We start from the raw sequence: 21,761 nt of genomic DNA, 5'->3' as shown, positions 1-21,761 counted from the left end.
TCAATATATATGGATGTTTCGATATTACACATCTATTTAATTGAACAAGTCATAAGGTGTAAAATACTGCACTTATTATTCATAATGATTTTATTCCAGTTATAGTTTAATGACTATGTACTTCGCTTAATCATCCATAGTGCATATCTCATCCTCATCGTATACCTTTGGAGCGCAGAGTTTTTTGTCAACATTTTGTGACTGACTATCTGCATTCAAGGGCAGCACAATTATATATCTAAAGACATGAATACCAATCCATGGGTAAACGTGGGATAAGGATTGTACATCCATCCTAACGATAGCTCTTAAAAAGTATTTATCGGGAAACTGCAGGTTTTTGACAAACAGGAATACTTTCCTCCCGAATCAAGAGACATCGAGTCAGAGGATGCCTGAGCTCCACTCCCTCCATGGTCGTGGAGATGGATGCAGTGGTGGACCAGAGGACACGTTGCCTTGGTAACCTATCCCACGCACTAATTTAGCCACAGAGATGCGTGGCTGGTGGAATGTATAGATATAGATCTATATATAGATCTATTTATATATAAATCTAGTGTCACTCAGGGATACTCCTAGCTGTCTTTGTCATGGACAGTTTTCATTCTGTTTGTCTGAGTTCAAACAGATTTTATCAAGACTGGTAAGGCTGGGCCATAAACCTGGTGTGTAAATGTTCATCAAGACTCCTTCCCACACTTCCTCCTTGTTTCAGATGAGTGTATGATGACTGTTGAGTGGGCGGTTTAGTGTAACATCATTAAAAGAGAGCCAGGATACTCAGTGTGGGCCAGCGCCGCTGATATCCCGTTGCCATAGAAACACTGGCTCCCGGAATCTCCCACAGACACAGGTATGGCTCGTGGTGGGGGATCACCCTGCGTCTGATACGAGTCTCCCTCTCCTCTCCTCCACCCTCTCTGCTGTGTCGTCACCGCGGGGACAAGCCATTAGCCAAAACAAAGTGGCCATCATCGCTAACACCAAATGAACACCACCAGCGGCGTTGTTGAATAGTGTTTCTAAGAGAAAAGGATCCACATGGACTCAGCTATCTGAGTGAGGTTAGGGTTATTTGACGGTAATGTCAGAGAGCTGCTGGGTGCATTGGGAGGGGGGGGGGGGACAGTTAGTCAAATGAATGCTTGGTAAAGCGTTTAATCGACAATGTTCATTAGTCATCGCCTATTCAAATGTGGAAACATTAAACAAAGGTAAAGGCGAAAGGGAATGGCTCTTTAGCTGCAAACTGTTTAATCTTGAGCAGCATGATCAACAAGGCACTTTATAGCTGACTGAGTCCAGCTAATGCAAAACCAACAGCAGTGAGGGGCCATCCATGTTTCATTGTATTTTACCTGAAGGGTCAATCAGATGAGCTGCAGCTTGAAAACAAACGTAAAAGCTTTTGGGCCTTCAAAATCTGAGACCCCAGTATCCAGGCCGCTCTGCTGGAGAGGCCCAGGTCACTTGAATGTTCCAGTGGATACCCCCCAAACAGTGAAGTACCTGGAGTCTAGAGATACCCCTAAACAGTGAAGTACCTGGACTCTGGAGATATCCCCCAAACAGTGAAGTACCTAGAGTCTGGAGGTACACCCCAACAGTGCTACTATGATGTACCGGGAGATACCCCCACCCTAAAAATGACCAAACATCCGTTTTTAACAGGCAGGTTCATTTGTTTTGGCACTCAAGCAGTGGCGGTCTTACCAAGCAGGGGGCCCCAAGCCCCAACCAACCTCGAAGAAAAAATATCATAAATATATATTATGTAATACACAAACAGAGACAAAGCAAGACGAGTCTACACGGGAAAATAAAATTAAGGGTTAGGAAATAAAGTTCACCAAGCGGCTCAAATAAAAGAAAAAAGCTAAAAGACGCCGGTAGGTTTTTGGCTACGCTGCCAAAGAAGACACACTTTTTAGGGCTACTGTTGGGGATACAGACAGGAACAACAACGTCCAAAGCGTTGAACATGCCACTACAGCAGCAGCTAGCTGAGGATATATATACATGTATGTGTATGTGTATGTGTATGTGTATGTGTAATTGTGCAAATTGCAACCTCACTCACCCATACAAAGTAAATTATTCATCTTAGCAATTTTTGTGTATATGGCTGTTTGTGATGTTTTGGTAAGTATTTGACTGTTTGTCTTGCTGGCATAAAAAAAAAAAGCATAAACGGTGCTAATTTTCCTGGCATTTTGGGTTCCATTGTAGTGCTACACTTTGTGTGTTCTCTGCTTCCCATCTTCATTTTGGAGTAAAGAAGTGTATGCAGGGTTTAAAGGGGAAGGTATTTTTTCTCATCTCCAACCTTTACTTCCATGTAGGTTAGCTTTACTTGCCAATCCACCATTGGCAGGTAAAGGACATATCGGGCCCCATTCATATCTTCGCCTAGGGCCCCAATTTGCTAAAACCGCCACTGCACTCAAGAATGAGAATTTATATTCTGACTGACTATAAAATATAGGTATGAACAGCTGCTGTTTGGTTGCACATAATAGTGTGCTAAAAGTTGTTTGGTTGCGTTTATAATTTACGTATTCAGTGATTTCATTTTTACACAAACAATCGTGATACTGGTAATAATATACGTGCATACGAGCACAAATGCATAGCATAAGACAAAAATACAGTGCATTGACACACACACACACACACACACACACACACACACACACACACACACACACACACACACACACACACACACACCACACACACACACACACACACACACACACACACACACACACACACAATTACCATTACCATTGTGTGTGTGTGTGTGTCTTATCATTTTTGGCACTCTATTAATACTTAATCTTCAGGGGATTATGAATGTTCTATTCATATGTTTCTTCTGACTGAAAGTTAAATTGCCCTGGGGGAAATTAAATCTTATATTCTTTAGTAGATTATTGTTTTAGGACAACAATGCCATTCGGTCTAAAAGGTGAGTCTGTGGCCTTTCAAACTAATTGTTAGTCTCAGGATAGGAACCACATGGCAAAATCTAGTTTGGAGTTTTTCCTGGCATTAGGAATACAACTTTATGAAGAAAACCTCCATACATGTTTAAATGAACAAGGCATTCTTCAAATTATTCTAAATTCCTCATTATCCCTCCTTATGGCATAACACTGTTAAAAAGCCCAGAAGTTGCATGATAAATTGCTTTGGAAAATAATAAAGTCATCATCTGGACTATAAGGCTAGGATGGTAGTAATAATCAATTGAAATTTAAATAATAAAAATAAAACTGGTCAAAGTAGTGCTAATAATGCATGGGGCGGCCACCACAAGTCTGGAGATTGGCTGTGCATCCAGACACCAAAACTGTAATATTATAACTACAGGAGACTCCATAGGCCTTTAACATTCAGTTCATCAGACGCTACGGCCGCCGCTAAAGACAAACGTTTAGAGTCACCTCTTGGCATTTGGTAGGACTGGAAGCCTAAAGTCATATATATATGTATATAATATGTGCATATCTTCACACATGTATGCGTCCTCAGCTGTCCCACTCAGAGCTGTGGATCTCATCTTCATCTGAGTCCTCGTCGCTGTCGGCTGAAACCTTCTTCATCCTCCTCATGGCCGCCTTGATGCTGCGCTCCAGCTCCGAGCCCCGGCTGTCGTCAAGCACGTCGCAGCGCACGGCAACCACCTACACACACACACACACACACACACACACACACACACACACACACACACACACACACACACACACACACACACACACACACACACACACACACACACACACACACACACACACACATTAAAATTCTAACTTAACCCAACCCTTTAAAGGCTTTCTTTGTGATGGAGATGGTGTTAACAAATAACGGTCTTAAGCCTGCCCTATATAAGTTTCCCGCTAGCAGCCTCTAGTGGCATAAGTTGTAGCTATAGTCGAAGCGATGGTTCGAACAAGATTCTGATGTTATTTTGAATGTGTTGCCGGAGGGAGGGCACACCGGCCCATGATAAGCAGTGGGGGGGGGGGGGGGGGTCTCCTCTACATACCTTCTTCAGGGCGACCCCCTGGCGAATGGCTGTCATCAGGCCGTCCCTGGGGTCCCCTGCTGGCGCCGCGGCCCCTGCTGGGGCCGGAGCCCTGCGGAGCCGGATCTGGCCCCTCTGCAGCGAGGCCAGCACCTCGTCCATGGACCCTGGGGGGAAGACAGGGAGTGAGACCAGAAGGTCCTCGGCCAGAGCAGACCTCTGTAGGCCTCCAGGTGGACATCTACCTCAAGACCTCTACCTGTGGACCTGTAGCCTTGTAAACCTCTACCTGTAGACCTCTACCTCCAGACCTCTACCTGTAGACCTCTACCTGTAGACCTCTACCTGTAGACTTATATATATAAAATATTGATACTTTTTTTTCTTTATTGCTCTTGTTTGTCTCTGAGCTGTCTCCTTTTCTCATTTGATAAAACTCCTTCCCGTCTACCCAATGTAGGATTCATTGCATGATTGACATGGTATTTCATATATGAAGTTGCTTTTTTTGTCTTGGAAGTATATCCGTCGAAACATGTCAAGGTAAAGAAAATAACATCTACCAACATATATGTCTGTGATAAAAGAAAACTATAAATATTTGACTTAATAAATAGTCCTAGTAAACAGTATAACTAGTAGTGATACCAGCAGTACTGAGGACCTAGTAAATAGTACTAGTAAACAGTGCTACTATGGGGTTACTACTAAATAATAAGTAGTACTGATGAAAGTAGAAATCTAGTCCAGTTCAGATGCGTCCATTGCAGGCCGCTGGCTAAGCAGAGCTAACACGATCTGACAGAAATGCATTATTGATGAATGAAGTGTAAAGCCTTCCAAGATGCTTTTCAAGCTGTTGAGAGCCAGCGGTTAAAGATGTAGCTGGTCTGGTGGATAGAATCAAACATTAGAGCAGAGAATGATCTTAAAATAAAAGTTTGTTTCAAAATCTCAAGCAACGCATAGATGGTTTTAAATCCAGTCTCCATCTCCAGTAGTAATCGTAGGGTAAGGGTGAGGGGGTTAGGGTTAGGGGGTTAGGGTGTAATGGTTAGGGTGTTTTGTTACGGGTAAGGTGGTTAGAGTTAGGGTGGGCAGGTGAAATAAGGACCCCCTCTTTGACTCTGGGAACCAGCAGACTATTCCGGCCCCTGCTAGGGTTAACAGCAGTGGTGGCTGGTGATCAAAAATGTTGGTGGGGCACAGTAATAGACAGGGGGTCTGGGGTTCCCCCCCCCCCCATAAAATAAAAGGAATTTAATAGATTTAATATCCTGTATTCTGGTGCATTTTGGGGATGGCCACTACCTTTTTATCTACTATTCATTCAGATTCATAGCCTACATCCTGACTTGCAGGGCCTGGACCAGCTTACACTGCATACACAGACCTACTTTATGGCCATTCCACCAGCTGTTGCTATTTGACCCATTGATGTTATTCTGATATTGATACAAATCATGATCACCGTCCTATAGCATCCATTTTTTGTGAGTCTCAATGTCTACTTCAAATGCAGTTATAAATATGGGACAGTTGCTTCATTTTGTTTATATGCTACAGGCCGAAAGACTAAAGACTAAATTAATTTGTAACTTACTTGCTCGTTTTAAAGGTCCCATAACATGAAAATCTCACTTTGAGGTTTTTCTAACATAAATATGAGTTCCCCTAGCCTGCCTATGGTCCCACAGTGGCAAAAACTTGCGTTTGGTGTAAAACGAGCACTTGCTGTTCTGCTCGCCTTTGAAAAAACGGAGGCTCAAGCGCGCTGATGTGGATTGTCTTTATTTATGTCGTCATAAAGCATCTAAGCTCCTCCCCTTACTCTGCCTGGCCCGCCCAGAGACGTTGGATAACTGTTCTGCTTTTGGTGTTATGGCGCATAACACGTCGAACTCTGGTCTCTGGTATTTCTACAACGAGACTCGTAGTGGGGGTTATCTCAGTCAAGGTTGAGAATTTATTGGAGGGAAGGAACTTTGGCTTTGACTCCCTCAAGAACATGAACCACGACATGGAGGAGAAAGGGATTGTTGGCGGCGAATGTCTCCCGCTTGAGCCCCGCTGAGGGACCACCGCCGGAGGCGGAGGTGTCTAAGCGCTGCCCGGCAACAATCCCTTTTCTCCTCCTTGTCGCGGTTCAGTCTACTTCACATTGATGGGGACGTGGAAGAACCAGGAACGTCGGAGAACCCAACGCGGTCGTTTGAGATTCATAATATCGGCTCACACAGCTTTTGGCCGTGATAATATATATTATATGATATAGATATCTATGTAGGCTATATGATAATATTTAGGTATAGAGCTCCAGGACTCCCGTGTGTTCTAGAATATTTACAGAACACGGCTAAAGGCTGTGTGCGCCTCGCCATTGCAATACATCCACTGTAAACAGAGCGCATGGTACCGTGGCTGCAAGCTGCTCAGGGCCACACCCGCACCCTCCTCCTTGACCCGCCTCGCTCCTCCTCATTTGCATTATAGCTACAGACACCAAAACAGGGCATTTGGGGGAAGCTCAATGTGCGACTGGCTCGGAGTGGCTGTAACTCTGCACCACGGCTGAATTTCGGGAACGTCTTTGAACACTGTTTTAGTTGCCCACTAATACCTATATTAAAGAATACATAAAATAGCATGTCATGAGACCTATAAGTATAACATTGCTTGGGGAGTCCAATTCCTCCACTGAAAAGGGTGGAAAGTGCTTACAACTCTCTGCTAGTTAGCGATCTATCTCTTCTCTACATGTAATTGTGTTGCGCGAATGCTGCTGAGGGAGGTAGCCTATTTGATTGATTAGCTGAATTGTCCAATCATGCGGTGATAACAAAAAAGAAAAGCGATACCATTGGCCTGGTGCGACCCGAGGGCGAATTTTCTTGCGCCAATGAAAAGCTGTCTCTGCTTGATAGACAGCAAAAAGTTAGCGATCTTACATCGACTTCAACGTGTCCGGCGCCCCCGACTTGGAGGAGGGCTTTATTTCGAATGACCAATAACTAGCTTAGCCCAAATCATTGACGTTCAGACGCATTTAAATGGTTAATGGCAGTGACAAGTATGTCACACAATTAAACGAGGATAAACGCTATGTATTTTTGGCGATTTATTTGCCTTCCGTTCCCCGTTCAAAAGGTTGCATCCTGCTCTGAAGAACTGAAGGAATACCTCAAATTTCAAGTCCCATTGATATTGTCATTTTTGATTCAAGCTGTAACACATTGCACTTTGATGTTCATGGCTTACAACAATGAATGCACATTTAATCATACTGTCATGGTTACTTTACCGTTCCATCCGTAGAATTCAAGAATAACAATCGAGCCATATTACCTCCTTCTCATACCAAGCTGTTGACTGAACCCCCCCAGTGATCTGCTGGGACTGAGCCACAAGCTACTCACCCAGGTTCTGCCTCAGGGTGTTCTTGGCTGGGAATGGAAGAGCCTGCCTGTCACTCAGGTCCATGGGCGTGTCGGGGGAGGCTGCAGGTGGTAGAAAAGAAGCAAGTGGGGGAGGAGGTGGAGGTGGGGGAGGCGGAAGAGGCGGCGGTGGTGGTGGCATAGTCGGTGGGCCACCTGTTGATGGTGGGGGAGGTGGTGGTCCAGGTGGTGCTGGTGGTGCAAAGATCTGGACGGGGATGTCTTTTGGCGCGGCGGGCTGGCGATTCTTCCCGAGGGTCCTTCTGGGGAGGGGCGGGGGGGCGTCGGGGGCCAGGCTGATGAAGGACATGGGCTGGGAGAAGTCAGGACACACTGGCTCTGGGGAGGCCATCTTGGAGTGCGGCGTCTTCAGCACGTACTGCCCCTGACGCTTCTGAAGAGTGAAAGACACAGGGTCACCCTTTAGTGGCAGTAAGCAGGGTCACAGTGGAGAGGAAGCCATGGAAACTCACTGTACTATACCACTGTACTAGGAATGCACACACACTCATTCATTCATAAATTCATTCTGGGATCTCTGGTCAGTTTGATGCTGACCAGTAAGCAGGAGGCTGACCTCTCTGAAGGAGCGGAGGCGAGAGATGGTCTTCTGTCTCTCCCCATCCACCCACTCTTTCCTGCTCTGCTCCTCCTCCCTCCTCTTCTCTCGCTTCTGGAGGACCACGGAGAGGGAGGAATAGAAGGAGGAATTGATGAAAAGAAGTAGTATTTTTTTTTCTACATCATGAATGAGATAAATTACTTAGTCGATTTTGGGCATAATAACAAAAGTTGTTTCACACAGATTGACTATTTTAATCGTCATCAAAAGAAAATTATTCGAAATGCATTATTTAAGATAACCATGCTACATATTACTGCCCACGAATGTAAACATTAAAGGAAAGGACCCAACTTCCTGCTAATGGAAGCTCTTCTACTCAGGGTGTAGTTCAGAGTGCTTCTACTCAGGGTGTAGTTCAGAGTGATACTACTCAGGGTCTAGTTCAGAGTCTCACCAGGTGGATGTGGTGGTGCTGGCTGAAGAGCACGGAGCTGTGATCCGCTATGGTCCGCTTATTCCTGTTGGCCTCCACACACTGATCCTAACACACATAGCAGAAGAGTCACACACACACACACACACACACACACACACACACACACACACACACACACACCCACCCCCCCCCCCCCACCCACCTTCTTGTTGCGCAGGTAAGCTCTCCGGGAACAGATTGCCGCTCTTTTGGTCTCAAGTTTCATCAGGCGTCGCTTAAGCTGGTGGGCGGAGGAGGAGTCGGAGGGGTGGAGGCCGGTCTGCACCAAACTCTGGAGCTCCTCCTGATCCTCACACACATCATAGTACACCACCTCCTCCTTCAGCTCTGAAACACACACACACACACACATCATAGTACACCACCTCCACCTTCAGCTCTGAAACACAAACACACATCATAGTAAGCCACCATCAGCTTCAGCTCTGAAACACACACACACACCACCACATCCGTCATCACATGTCTGAGGTCTGTTAATTCTCTGACTGACGTGGTTGACACAGGATCTGTAAACAGGCTCGCTTTCGAGGTCCTCAAGGCTAGGCCATCACACTGGTGCAATATGATGGATTTTTCACATGTGATATCACATGTTAACAGCCCCACTGTCAGACACCTATCAAAATAGGTGAGGCAGATTAATTAATCAAAGGCCGGTAATCAGGGAGGAGCGGCCATCCATTTGGCTGATGGAACAATCTGGGAACTTCAACCCGATGGTTTCTCCATGCGAGCTGATAAGAACACATGTGTTGGAGGTAAACGGGACCAAGACACGACAGTCTATTTCATAAAGTTAAGGACAACACTCTGTCTCCCCTGGCTTCACTTAACATCGGTTACCGATATTATGTGTCAAAATGACTTGGTTGTACCGATTCACGCATTCAGCATGAGCCTGCTCTCTCATTGTGTTACGTACACAATGATAATACAGCATTTTGGTCTTTCGGAATCAATGTGCTTTGCGGCAGTACAGTTTGTGAGTATTTGTTGACAGCTTAACAGTAAATCGTCAAACAATTACTGTATAAATATCTCAATTCAATTCAATTTGTATAGCCCTTAATCACCATTACAGTCTCAAAGGGCATAAACGGCCAAAAATGTATGACACCCCCCTTTACCCAAGCCCCCCACAAGGGCAAGAAAAAACTCCCTTGAAATTAGCAAGGAAGAAATCTTGAGAAGAAACTCATAGTAGTGGATCCCTTCTCCCAGGGATGGTCAGGAGTGCAATGGGTGCCATAATTGACATACAGGTAATTACATGCACGCACATTATATTAAATTGGTGATGTGGTGCTGGCCGTTTAACCATGAGGAGAGTCCAGGCATCCAGTTCAGTCACTGGAACACGCTAGATCAGACAGAATAGTGAAATAGAACGGAAAAGTACATAGTGGGAAAGTATACTGTATTAACAAAAGCACAAACAAACAGAGTGGTCTTCACATCACATCTGTGTCGTTTTCACACTCCTATGTTCCAAATGCAAGACTGTAGAGGTGCGTTTTGAGCTTTCCTTTGAATAGCTTCACAGAGTCAGCTTATCACTGGTGGCAGCCTATTCCATAGGAAGGGGCTCGATAGGCAAACGCTCTGTCAAACTCTTTTTAACCTTCGGCAGTGAAAGGCCATCTCCGGAAGACCGGAGGGACCAAGAAGGACTATAAGGAATGATATAAGGTAGGATGGAGATAATCCATGTAAGGCTTTATAGGTTAGCAGTAGCACCTTAAAATCCGATCTGAAAGTTATTGGTAGCCAGTGCAGAGAGGCGAGAATAGGTGTGATGTGATCAAACCTTCTCGTTCTGGTCAGCATTCTAGCTGCAGTATTCTGTACAAGCTGTAGACTTTTCGAGTTTGGCAGTCCCGAGAACAGTGCATTGCAATAATCCAGTCTAGATAAAACAAATGTATGAATCAGTGTCTCTCTGCATCCCTGCCATCCAACCACAGTGAGACATCCTCAAATTCTTTGAGGAGATAATTATCAGCTCTGTCTTCCCAGTGTTAAGCTGTAGGAAGAGCTGCAGCTCTTCCCCGCAGCCAGACAGGACTCTACCCTCTGGATCTGGGCCGAGTCCCTTAGTCTACAGGAACGATAAATTGGGTGTCATCCGCGTAGCAGTGGAAACTAATTCCGGACAGGACTCAACCTGCCAAAGTAAGCCAAAGCGTAGTTTGCAGTGCTTCGATTCTGAACCCTCATGGAGCACAAATTGTGTTGTATCTAGGAGGTACGATTCAAGCCAGCCAAGAGCCGTACACCCGAAACCAACATAGTGCTCAAGACGGTGAAGAAGAGTGCTGTGGTCGAACGTTTCGAACGCAGCACACAAGCATTGAGCTTGTATTTGTATCCAAAGCAAGAAGGATATAATTTACAACTCTTGTCACAGCAGTTTCAGTTGAGTGGAAATTCCTGAACCCCGACTGGAAAGGTTCGAAGAGATTGTTCCTCGTCAGATAATCGACGATTTGCTTTGCTACAATCATTTCCTGTTCCTTGGACAGGAAGGGCACAAGATGAAAGACCTCAAGTTTAGTCGAGCGCCATTTGCGTTCAAGGATTCTGCAGCTTTGCTTCAGGGTGCGCGTTTCTGCATTAAACCAGGGAGCTGGTTTCATCACCTAGATGCTATTATTGACGTATGAGGCATGAATGTTCACGCTAAATGCTCTGGGCACAACAAAGAACATTGACGAATCAACTGCAACTGAAGTTTAAGTAAAGCCAGAACAGACATTTTGGATGGTGTCATCACCCAGACGGTACGGTTGGGTTCGAAATCCGTTAAGAATACCTGAAGTCGATCGATATTGATATCAATATTGCATGTTTGTCTCTTTCACACAATATTAACACATAACATTTCATCAGCCTTCCATGGCGACCAGGGGGCAGGAGCCTGTAAGACCGGATGGAGACTTGAGGGACCTGATGTAGACATGATGAACCCTCAGCCCTGATGGAGACGTGAGGAACCTGATGGAGACGGGAGGAACCCTCAGACCTGACGGAGACGTGATGAACCCTCAGACCTGACGGAGACGTGATGAACCCTCAGACCTGATGGAGAGGTTAGGAACCTGATGGAGACGTGAGGAACCTGATGGAGACGGGAGGAACCCTCAGACCTGAAGGAGACTTTACCTTTGATCTGTCGTCTGAGCGTGTCCACCTGGGCCATGAGCAGCTGCTCCTCATTCTTCAGGATCTCAAACTTGGTGTCATAGAGCTCCAACTGAGCCTCATAAAACAGCAGCTCCAGCTGGTCTACGCCCCCCTGCTGTGACGGGTCCGCCAGGGCCCCGAGCCGGGCCCCACTCTCCCGCTGCTCCCCGGGCGTCAGACCCCTCATCTGGGGGGGGGGGGGGGGGGGGGCAAAGAACAAAGAAGGAGAAGAGACCGGACAAAATTAGCCATAATGACACATTTCCATTATCCTTTTAGAAAAATGAATTCAGACTGAAAATCTCAAGTTTGAACTTCAACTTGAAAAGCATAATACTACGATAACTTTAAATCAGTCTTCACGTTGGCTGAAATGCAAATCAGAATGCATTCTGGGATTCATCTTCAACTCGTCCCTCCAGGAGCATCAGGGACAGCTCTACCACTGACCCTAAACCTAACCCTAACCCTAGCCTGAGGAACAGCTCTACCACTGACCCTAACCCTAGGGACAGCTCTACCAGACTCTAACCGTAACCCTAGCCTCAGGAACAGCTCTACCACTGACCTACTGTAACCTTGGGATGACTTTCAATATAGGCCTGCACGATAAACTTTTATAAAATTGCGATCTTGATTCACCACTGTGTGGATTTAAGTTTCAAAATATTTCTTTATTTTTTCTGATAAAACTATGGCTAATAATAATATCCACACGGTGTGTATTTTTAGAATTACCATTCGTGGTGTTGTTTAGCAGAGAAATTGTCGGCCAAAGGCGTTGACATTGCTTAGCAACCGGACACGCTGGGGTTGATAAGTTGATAAATGCCCTAATTCTAATTCTAATTCATAAGTGACCGGACTTCTTGCGGAGTGCTAAGAAAGACTTGAATCAGGCAAAAACATCCACTTTCCTTGAAAGTGGTCGAGTTAGGTGTGCATAAAAGTACAGACGGACCAATTGCAAACTAATGCAACTGCTGATGCCATCTCTGTAAGTTAAAAAGTAGCCCCACCCACCCCAAACCAATCAGAATAAGTCTATACATGTCGATTATAGCGGACAAAACCACCTCTTCTATTCCGCATGGAAATCTATTCCGATTAGAGGATTGTATTCCGATTGAGGCGTTAATATGATCATTTTCTATTCCGATTGAGCTGCTCAGAGCGGGTGTTTTCGGCGGCTGGACGACGCTCACCAGGCTGCGGTCGCGTTTGATCCCAGAGCATGTTAACATGTTCATCTTTCTCAACAGAAATCAGTAGACTGGTGCTGAAGTTGTATGTGAGTTACTGGTTATTTTCTCTGAAGCTTTGCTAATAAGCCTAATTCATTGTTAGGTAGGCCAACAATTACACTCTTTCTCTGCCTTTTTTGATAGTTTTGAGTTACATTTGGCAAAACCTGTCCGAACTAAGTATGATATATGCTGCAGGCTCCGTTGTTTTAGAGCACAGTAGCGCATATATATTATGTTTATTTATTTTTTCCACAATTTATTTTATTTATTTTTTTAAATGATTTATGATGACTATATGCTCTGTAAGGTGACCTTGGGTGTCTTGAAAGGCGCCTCTAAATTAAATGTATTATTATTATTATTATTATTATTATTATATCAAGTGTAACCATTGGACGGATCCGGTTTAACTGCCACAAGAGTTGTTCATCTAAAATAAAGATCTCAATGAGGAAAGCACGCTGTGTTTTTGTATTTTCATTGCATTTTGAATATAGCATAGGCCTATAGTTCATTTTAATATAAAAATATTAATGATTAATCAAAAATTTATCGTTAATTCTCCTTACGATCAACTAAGACAATTTAATCGAATGCCCATCCCTAATATGTACAAAATAAATCATTCCTTTTTTGATACTGCACCTTAATCAGTTATAAAGGGCCATATGAAATGCAACGTGCTAGAGGTGCCAAAAAATTATGTTTGGTACTGCCATTTTTTGTCTTGGTTCATGTGTGCAATAAAGATTACATTTCGTGAGAAAAAAACATAATTGCAGGGAATCGTGATATCAATCCTAAGCTAAAAAATCGCGATATACATTTTTCCCTGAAATGTGCAGGCCTATTTCAATACCCCCTACTTTAAAGTGTAATTCCGGCGTAAATTGAACCCAGGGTCATTGTTTTGGCATGAAAACCCATCAAATAAGCCCTCCAGATACCTTTTTCATTCGAGTATTCATTTCATTTCAAATCGAGTATGAGAGTTTGCCCGGCACAATGTTTGGCGTTTATGTTATTGGCTTGGGGCATTGAGTTTCGCTTCCAAATCGGCATTTTTTAAACCACTAATATTGCTAAAAATAGCACCAAACCTCACCAGTAGCATGACTAGGGTCCCTACACATAAAATGAAGCACCAACAACTTAGTTTGCAAACCCAGAGTTTATTTAAAAAGACAGTTTAACAAGCATCACTGGTAGGTCCGTGTTACAGGAAGTACACAGAAGTCGATTGCCGAATGCGCGGGAGTTCAGTCCAAGTTTCGGAATTTATAATTTGTATAATTTATATTTCTAAATAATATAGCAAGTGTTGACACGTAAACTAAAGGACTTGCATACGTAGGTTACAGTAACAACTTCTGTTAACGTTGTTAACAGAAGACGCACTGCACACGTGATTAACGCATAGAGTGAAGCAGCTCAAGCACCGGAGAAGACGACCCATCTACAACTTGAAGTCAAAAGAGAGAGATGGTTCGTGTTTGTGTTTTCCCCGGCTGCGGAAAAGTTACACCCCAGAAACTTTCCATAGACTGCCATCGCGGTACAATGACCGATCTCTGGTAGCCGAGTGGCTTATTGTTTTGAATATGGACATTGAGACGCCAATCGAGATGCGGATGCAGAAGGATCACCGTGTCTGCAGTGCTCATTTTGGGGGACTTCATCATTCCTAAAAGAGATGCTGACCCAAAGAACCCAAAGAAAGTGTCATTGAAGAAGAATGCTATTCCACGAGTGCAGCACGTCGATACGGATAGACTTGAGGTAAAGTTGTTTGCTTATTTGTCGTGTTATATGATATTTCACAATTGGTGTGGAGGAGGAAGAGTCATCCGAACGTTTAACAATTGGGTCATATATTTGTGTAATAACGGTACAATAACAAACAATAAAACAAACATCGCAAGGAGAAGTCCAATGCATTGGCTAAAGCCAGGAGTTTTTATTGCCATTGTAGGGCAGCATTGCCCCCCAATACTACTAAAGCATTTCATCTATCGATTGAAGCTCCTCAAGGTGTCCAAAAGAGGGGGGGGTCGTGGCCGTCTAGCTGAGATGGGTGGGATACAAGATCAGATACAAGGTTGTTTCATCTCATCTCATTTTCGTCCGCTTATCCGGGGTCGGGTCGCGGGGGGAGCAGCTCAAGCAGGGGGCCCCAGACTTCCCTTTCCCGGGCCACATTGACCAACTCTGACGGGGGGATCCCGAGGCGTTCCCAGGCCAGTGTTGAGATATAATCTCTCCACCTAGTCCTGGGTCTTCCCCGAGGTCTCCTCCCCACTGGACGTGCCTGAAACACTTCCCAAGGAAGGCGCCCAGTGGGCATCCTTACCAGATGCCTGAACCACCTCAGCTGACTCCTTTCTAAGTAAAGGAGCAGCGGCTCTAATCAGAGTTCCTCACAGATGGCTGAGCTTCTCACCCTATCCTTAAGGGAGACGCCAGCCACCCTTCTGAGAAAACTCATCTCGGCCGCTTGTACCCGCAATCTCGTCCTTTCGGTCATCACCCAGCCCTCATGACCATAGGTGAGGATAGGAAAGAAGATCGACTGGTAGATCGAGAGCTTTGCCTTGCGGCTCAGCTCTCTTTTCGTTACAACGGTGCGGTAAAGCGAACGCAATACCGCCCCCGCTGCTCTGATTCTCCGGCCAATCTCACGCTCCATAGTAACCTCACTCGCGAACAAGACCCCGAGGTACTTGAACTCCTTCACTTGGGCTAAGGACTCATTTCCTACCCGGAGTAAGCAATCCGGTTTCCTGCTAAGAGTCATGGCCTCAGATTTAGCCGTGCTGATCCTCATCCCAGCCGCTTCACACTCGGCCGCCAGCCGATCCAGTGAGTGCTGAAGCTCACAGGCCGATGATCCCATGAGGACCACATCATCTGCAAAAAGCAGTGACGAGATCCTCAGACCACCGAACTGCAACCCCTCCCCACCACGACTACGCCTCGATATCCTGTCCATGTATATCACAAACAGGATTGGTGACAAGGCGCAGCCCTGGCGGAGACCAGCACCCACTGAGAACGAACGGTCCCCCTTTTTGAACAGGGGAACCACCACCCCGGTTTGCCACTCCTTTGGCACTGTACCCGACTCCCACACGATGTTGAATAGGCGTGTCAACCATGACAGCCCCTCAACACCCAGAGCCTTTAGCCTTTCTGGCTGGATCTCATCAATCCCTGGGGCTTTGCCACTGCGGAGATGTTTGACTACCTCAGTGACCTCCACCAGGGAAATTGACGACGAAACACCATCATCCTCGAGCTCTGCCTCCAACATAGAGGGCGTGTTATTCGGATTCAGGAGTTCCTCAAAGTGTTCCTTCCAACGTCCGACGACCTCCTCAGTTGAGGTCAACAGAGTCCCATCCTTACTGTACACAGCTTGGATGGTTCCCCGTTTCCCCCTCCTGAGGGGCCGGATAGTCTTCTAGAAACACTTTGGTGCCGACCGAAAGTCCTTCTCCATGGCCTCTCCGAACTTCTCCCACACCCGCTGCTTAGCCTCCGACATGTCAGCAGCTGCAGCCCTTCGGGCCTGTCGGTACCCTGCAACCGAGTCAGGAGTCCTCCAGGATATCATATCCCGGAAGGCCTCCTTCTTCAATCGGACGGCTTCCCTGACCACCGGTGTCCACCACGGTGTCCGAGGGTTACCGCCCCTTGAGGAGCCTAAGACCCTGAGGCCACAGCTAGCCACCGCAGCTTCAGCAATGGAGTCTTTGAACACCGCCCACTCCGGCTCAATGCCCCCAACCTCCACAGGAATGCCAGAAAAACTCAGCCGGAGGTGTGAGTTGAAGATACCTAGGACGGGGGCCTCCTCCAGACGTTCCCAGTGCACCCGCACTACTCGTTTGGGCTTACCAGGTCTATCCGGAAATTTCCCCCATTCCCTGATCCAACTCACAACCAGATGGTGGTCGGTTGACAGTTCCGCCCCTCTCTTTACCCGAGTGTCCAAAACATGCGGCCTCAGATCAGATGACACGATCACAAAATCGATCATTGATCTTCGGCCTAGGGTACTCTGGTACCAGGTACACTTATGAGCACCCTTATGTTCGAACATGGTGTTTGTTATGGATAATCCATGACTAGCACAGAAGTCCAATAACAAACGACCGCTCGGGTTTAGATCAGGGAGGCCGTTCCTCCCCACCACGCCTCTCCAGGTGTCTCCATCGTTGCCCACGTGGGCGTTGAAGTCACCCAGCAGAACTACAGAGTCCCCTACTGGAGCCCCATACAGGACTCCATTCAGGGTCTCCAAGAAGGCCGAGTACTCTGAGCTGCTGTTTGGTGCATACGCACAAACAACATTCAGAGTTTTCCCCCCTACAACCCTTAGGCGCAGGGAGGCGACCCTCTCTGCTACCGGGGTAAACTCCAACACCGCGGCGCTCAGCCGGGGATTTGTGAGTATCCCCACACCCGCCCGGCGCCTCACGCCCTTGGCAACTCCGGAGAAGAATAGAGTCCAACCCTTATCCAGGAGTACGGTACCAGAGCTGAGACTGTGCGTGGAGGTAAGCCCCACCAGATCTAACTGATAGCGCTCCACCTCCCTCACAAGCTCCGGTTCCTTTCCCCACAGCGAGGTGACGTTCCACGTCCCCAGAGCCAGCTTCTGCCGCCCGGGTCTGGTCCGTCGAGACCCCTGACCTTCGCTGCCACCCATGTGGCTGCGCACCCGACCCCAACGGGTCTTCCCACAGGTGGTGGGCCCATGAGATGAAAAGAGGGGGGGTGCCACGTAGTTTGTTCGGGCTGTGCCCGACCGGGCTCCGTGGCAAACCCGGCCACCAGGCGCTCGCCATCGAGCCCTCCGTCTGGGCCTGGCTCCAGACAGGGGCCCCGGGCTTCCTCCGGGCCGGGTCACATCTCCTCTTTTAAGGTTGTTTGTTGTATGTTATTTTACCGTTATTACACAAATATATGACCGGAAGGTTTCTGGGGTGTAACGTTTCAGTTGTTTTCCGCAGCCGGGGAAAACACAAACACAAACCATCTCTCTCTTTTGACTTCAAGCTGTAGATAGGTCTTCTTCTCCGGTGCTTGAGCTGTCCTTCACTCTATGCGTTAATCACGTGTGCAGTGCGTCTTCAGTAAACAACGTGCCAACGCTTGATTGTAGCGAACAAATATTTTGTAACTGTAACCTGCACATGCATGTCCTTTAGTTTACGTGTCAACACTTGCTATATATTATTTATAAATATTAATTATAAATTCCAAAACTTTCCTCCTTGAACTGTACTCCGGCGCATTCGGCAATCGACTTCCTGTAAACACAGACCTAACGGTAATGCTTGTTAAACTGTCTTTTTAAATAAACTCTGGGTTTGCAAACTAAGTTGTTTGTGCTTCTTTTTATGTGCAAGGACCATAGTCATGCTACTGCTGAGGTTAGGTGCTATTTTTAACAATATTAGTGGTTCAAAAATGCCGATTTGGAAGCGAAACTCAATGCCCCAAGCCAATAACATGGACGCCAAACTTTGCGCCAGGCAAACTCGAATACTCGATTTTCAATGAAAAAGGTATCGGGTGGCTTATTTTTTTTCATGCCGAAACAAGGACCCTGGGTTAAATTTTCGCCGGAATTACACTTTAATGTAAAACCACTGTAATAAAACGGTTCTCCATATCTTAAGGACTCTTTGAGAAAAAGGGAAAGAAAACAAAACTCTGCTCCCGTCACATGAGAAGGCTTCATACCCCCTTGTATTCATGGTTTCAATCACAATCCCCCATACTGTCAATATCCCAGGCAGCACAGACATCGTGATAAGATGACAAAATTTGAGGAGTCCAACATTGTCCCCTCCGAACGCATGATTCATATAGAGAGAGCCGCGCGACCCCATAAGGCCGAGGGTTGACCTTTACAAAGGTCAGACCAAAAGTGTTTACCTTAGAGGGGTTAGGGTTAGGGTTAGACCACCCTGGCAAGCGGGACGTACCCGCTCTCTGATGCCCTCCTTCTTGCGTTTCAGACACATCTCAGAAGCCCTCATGTGCTGCAGGGACTCCTTGGCCATCAGGAAGCGCAGTTTCTCCAGTCGGGGCATGGCCGAGGCCCAGGCCGACGCCCCGAAGCGGCCCTTGTCCTCCTCCATCTGCTTGACCATACCTGGGCAATTGAAGTTAGACTGGTTTGATTTGTTAGAGTGGTTAGGGTGGTTTATACACAAGGCCAACAGTACTGATCAAGGGACTACTAATACATTTTAATTAAAATACATGGCAGTACCAACTCCACACACACACACACACACACACACACACACACACACACACACACACACACACACACACACACACACACACACACACACACACACACTGAAGGAGGCACCTGACAGAGCTTTGGACGTCTGTATGAAGTAGCGGACGGTGACGTCCTGGATGGAGGAGACGGCATCCTCCGCTCTCCTCCTCCACTCCTCCGCCTCCTTCTCCAGAGCAGACAGTCGCTTTGGGCCCAGCTCCTCATAGTCCAGCAGCTTCTGTAGGAGGAACACCCGCTGTCAGCAATTCACATGCTTTAAATTCACCTAGGGCTGATGCATGTCAGCTTTATTGTGTGTCCCAGTGTGCATGTGCGTGTGTGTGTGTGTTTGTATGGGCTTTGTTTACCAGGATCTCCATCTTGTAGAGGCAGGACAGCTCCCTCATGTCCCTGAAGGGTTGCAGCAGGTACTGGAAGAAGACGGTGGCTGCGGTGACCAGGTCCTGGTAGGCTTGGTCTTCGTCCTGGTAGAGATCCAGCAGCAGGACCATCCTGTCTGCGGCCCAGTGGCTCTGCAGCAACTGTGTGTGTGTGTGTGCGTGTGGGGGGGGGGGGGGGGGGATTTTGTTGACTGATTAACACTACAGTCATCCTTTATATAACAAATAAGGGCTTTAACTAGACAGACATATTGATCAAAGAGCTTTAACTAAACAGACACATTGATCGAAGAACCTTAACTAGACAGACACATTGACCAAAGAGCTTTAACTAGACAGACACATTGACCAAAGAGCTTTAACTAGACCGACACATTGATCTAAGTGCTCTAAGTGCATCAGAATAGAGCCCTACCTTTCTCAGGTGGTCCTTGGCTCTTGAAACCTCTTCTTGCATAGTCTTCTTCTTAAACTCTTGTAGATTTTCAAAGTACTCCTCGACATCATCCTGAGAGAACAACGAGTCGAGGACTATCTTTCGCCCGCAGATATCAATCGCCGTGCTGAAATATCTTTCCAGGTTTCGACAAGGCATATCTATATCTCTCCCATCGTCGTCCTCCTCGCCCAGGTTGGACCTCCTGGTGAGGAACAGCAAATCCCAGATGTTCCCATCTTCGAAGTCTGATAAATCCGGAAAATAGGGCCCCAATATATCGGCCACCCCCGTCAGCTGCTGGTGGATCATCCTCAGGTCGTGGAGAGAGAACAGCCCGGCCCAGCTCGTCTCGTCGGGATCCAGTTCAGCGGAGAGTCTCCTCTCTTCGGGGTCCTGCTCAGCGGGGAGTCTCCGCGTCCGCCGCTGCAGCGTCCTGTTGTGACAAGTGACCGCGAACTTGGACTCGATCACACTCCACTGGACGATGAAGACCAGTCGAAACAACTCCTCTTCATCAAAAAGGTTCGTCTTTACGGCGACCCAACCGTCTAAGCTGTCCATGCTGTTCGTTTCCATGAAAAGGGCCTGTTGTTTACCCCGGTCACCATTTCTCTGACGTCACGAGGCTTTACCTTTGGCCTTTAAAAAAGAAAGTCACGTGACGGGGAATTCCTCTCTTTGCATCAGCTGTTCCGATCATCTAACCCCCCCATGCCTGATCGTTCACTGGATCCTCACTAGAACCTTGCGTTTTCATCCGAGTTTTAACATCACACTAACCCAGGTTTAAATATCCTAACATCACAGTAACGCGGGTTTCCTAGCAGCACACTTACCCAGGTTGAAACATCCTAACTTCACACTAACCAAGGTTTAAACATCCTATCACACTAACCCGAGTTTAAACATCTAAACATTACACTAACCCGATTTTAGACCTCCTAATCCTTACATCATACTAACTCGAGTTTAAACACCCTGACATCACACTAGCCGAGTTTAATCACCCTAAATCACACTAACCCGGGTTTAAATATCCTATCCTAACACCACACTAAACCTGGTTTAAAACCCCTAACATCACACTAACCCGGGTTTAAACCCAGCATGTTGTAATCTGAGCTCCAAGTGGAGACGACCTATTTCCGTCGCGTCTTCGTTTGGACACAAAGTCTGAGCCTGACGAACTGACCCTCCTAAAGGACGCATGCATGCATTATTAAAAGGACATTATTAACCTAATCATCACGGTAAATTTAAATCTCTTATTTAAATATTTTCATGCTAATACTTACTTAGGCTACTTATTACTTGTCGCATGTGGTCCTATGTCGGACATATCGAGTGGACCTCTTACCGGTTCCGTCCTGCAGGGTCCCCTCCTCTCGGCATGGATCCGCTCGGCAGTAGAGGTGTGTTGGGAGTGATAGAGGAATGTTTCAGTGCAGAGGAGCAGGAGGAGGCTGATGAGGGAATTACCGTCACAAGAAACCAACTTCAAGAGAAGGTTGTGGAGATGGAGAACTTCGCAGGCCATCTGGAAGAAATCTTCTTAACTGTAGAGGTAAGATCTATCCATTTTTTATTGCCCAGGTATGGCCTTTTGACGGGAGGTGCCCAAGTGTTACCCGATCATTGTAAGATGTGAAACTC

General features: G+C 46.5%; 2 protein-coding genes across 6 annotated transcripts in view; one reads left to right on the top strand and one right to left on the bottom strand.

Annotated features, from left to right (window-relative positions):
* Window positions 1–1,143: 1,143 nt before the first annotated feature.
* Window positions 1,144–21,584, bottom strand: whamm (WASP homolog associated with actin, golgi membranes and microtubules). Of its 4 annotated transcripts, none has more exons than XM_030377817.1 (12): window positions 21,466–21,584; window positions 20,085–20,747; window positions 19,637–19,810; window positions 19,356–19,506; window positions 18,961–19,130; window positions 11,697–11,904; window positions 8,674–8,858; window positions 8,490–8,576; window positions 8,048–8,143; window positions 7,453–7,864; window positions 4,058–4,203; window positions 1,144–3,692 (listed from the first exon to the last, which is right to left on the bottom strand). In XM_030377817.1, exons 2-12 carry the CDS (start codon window positions 20,682–20,684, stop codon window positions 3,537–3,539), a joined length of 2,385 nt encoding a protein of 794 aa, XP_030233677.1. In that variant the 5' UTR covers window positions 20,685–20,747; window positions 21,466–21,584; the 3' UTR covers window positions 1,144–3,536. The 4 variants fall into 4 exon arrangements, with proteins under 4 accessions (XP_030233677.1, XP_030233675.1, XP_030233679.1 ...); XM_030377815.1 differs by having other exon boundaries at window positions 21,404–21,529; XM_030377819.1 differs by having other exon boundaries at window positions 19,356–19,503; window positions 21,404–21,529.
* The window catches only part of fsd2 (fibronectin type III and SPRY domain containing 2), a 14,775-nt gene continuing 14,219 nt past the window's right edge, over window positions 21,206–21,761 (top strand). The window contains exons 1-2 of one of the 2 annotated variants that reach the window (XM_030377821.1): window positions 21,206–21,358; window positions 21,482–21,672. In XM_030377821.1, the coding sequence (XP_030233681.1) occupies window positions 21,499–21,672 (174 nt within the window). In that variant the 5' untranslated portion in view covers window positions 21,206–21,358; window positions 21,482–21,498. Of the gene's footprint in view, window positions 21,359–21,397; window positions 21,673–21,761 lie in introns of those variants that run through there. The other variant, XM_030377820.1, reaches the window with a different exon arrangement.

Source organism: Gadus morhua, chromosome 14 (assembly GCF_902167405.1).
Source record: "Gadus morhua chromosome 14, gadMor3.0, whole genome shotgun sequence".
Lineage (NCBI taxonomy): Eukaryota > Metazoa > Chordata > Actinopteri > Gadiformes > Gadidae > Gadus > Gadus morhua.
Note: the sequence above shows the minus strand (reverse complement) of the source record. Positions and strands in the feature narration are given on the sequence as shown.

Excerpts from the sequence above, each read along its gene's own strand:
- whamm (XM_030377817.1), bottom strand. The coding sequence starts at position 20,684 with ATGGAAACGAACAGCATGGACAGCTTAGACGGTTGGGTCGCCGTAAAG. Across the intron at positions 19,507-19,636 it reads TCTACAAGATGGAGATCCTG|AAGCTGCTGGACTATGAGGA; the intron begins GTAAACAAAGCC and ends TTCCTCCTACAG. Across the intron at positions 8,577-8,673 it reads CTTACCTGCGCAACAAGAAG|GATCAGTGTGTGGAGGCCAA; the intron begins GTGGGTGGGGGG and ends TATGTGTGTTAG.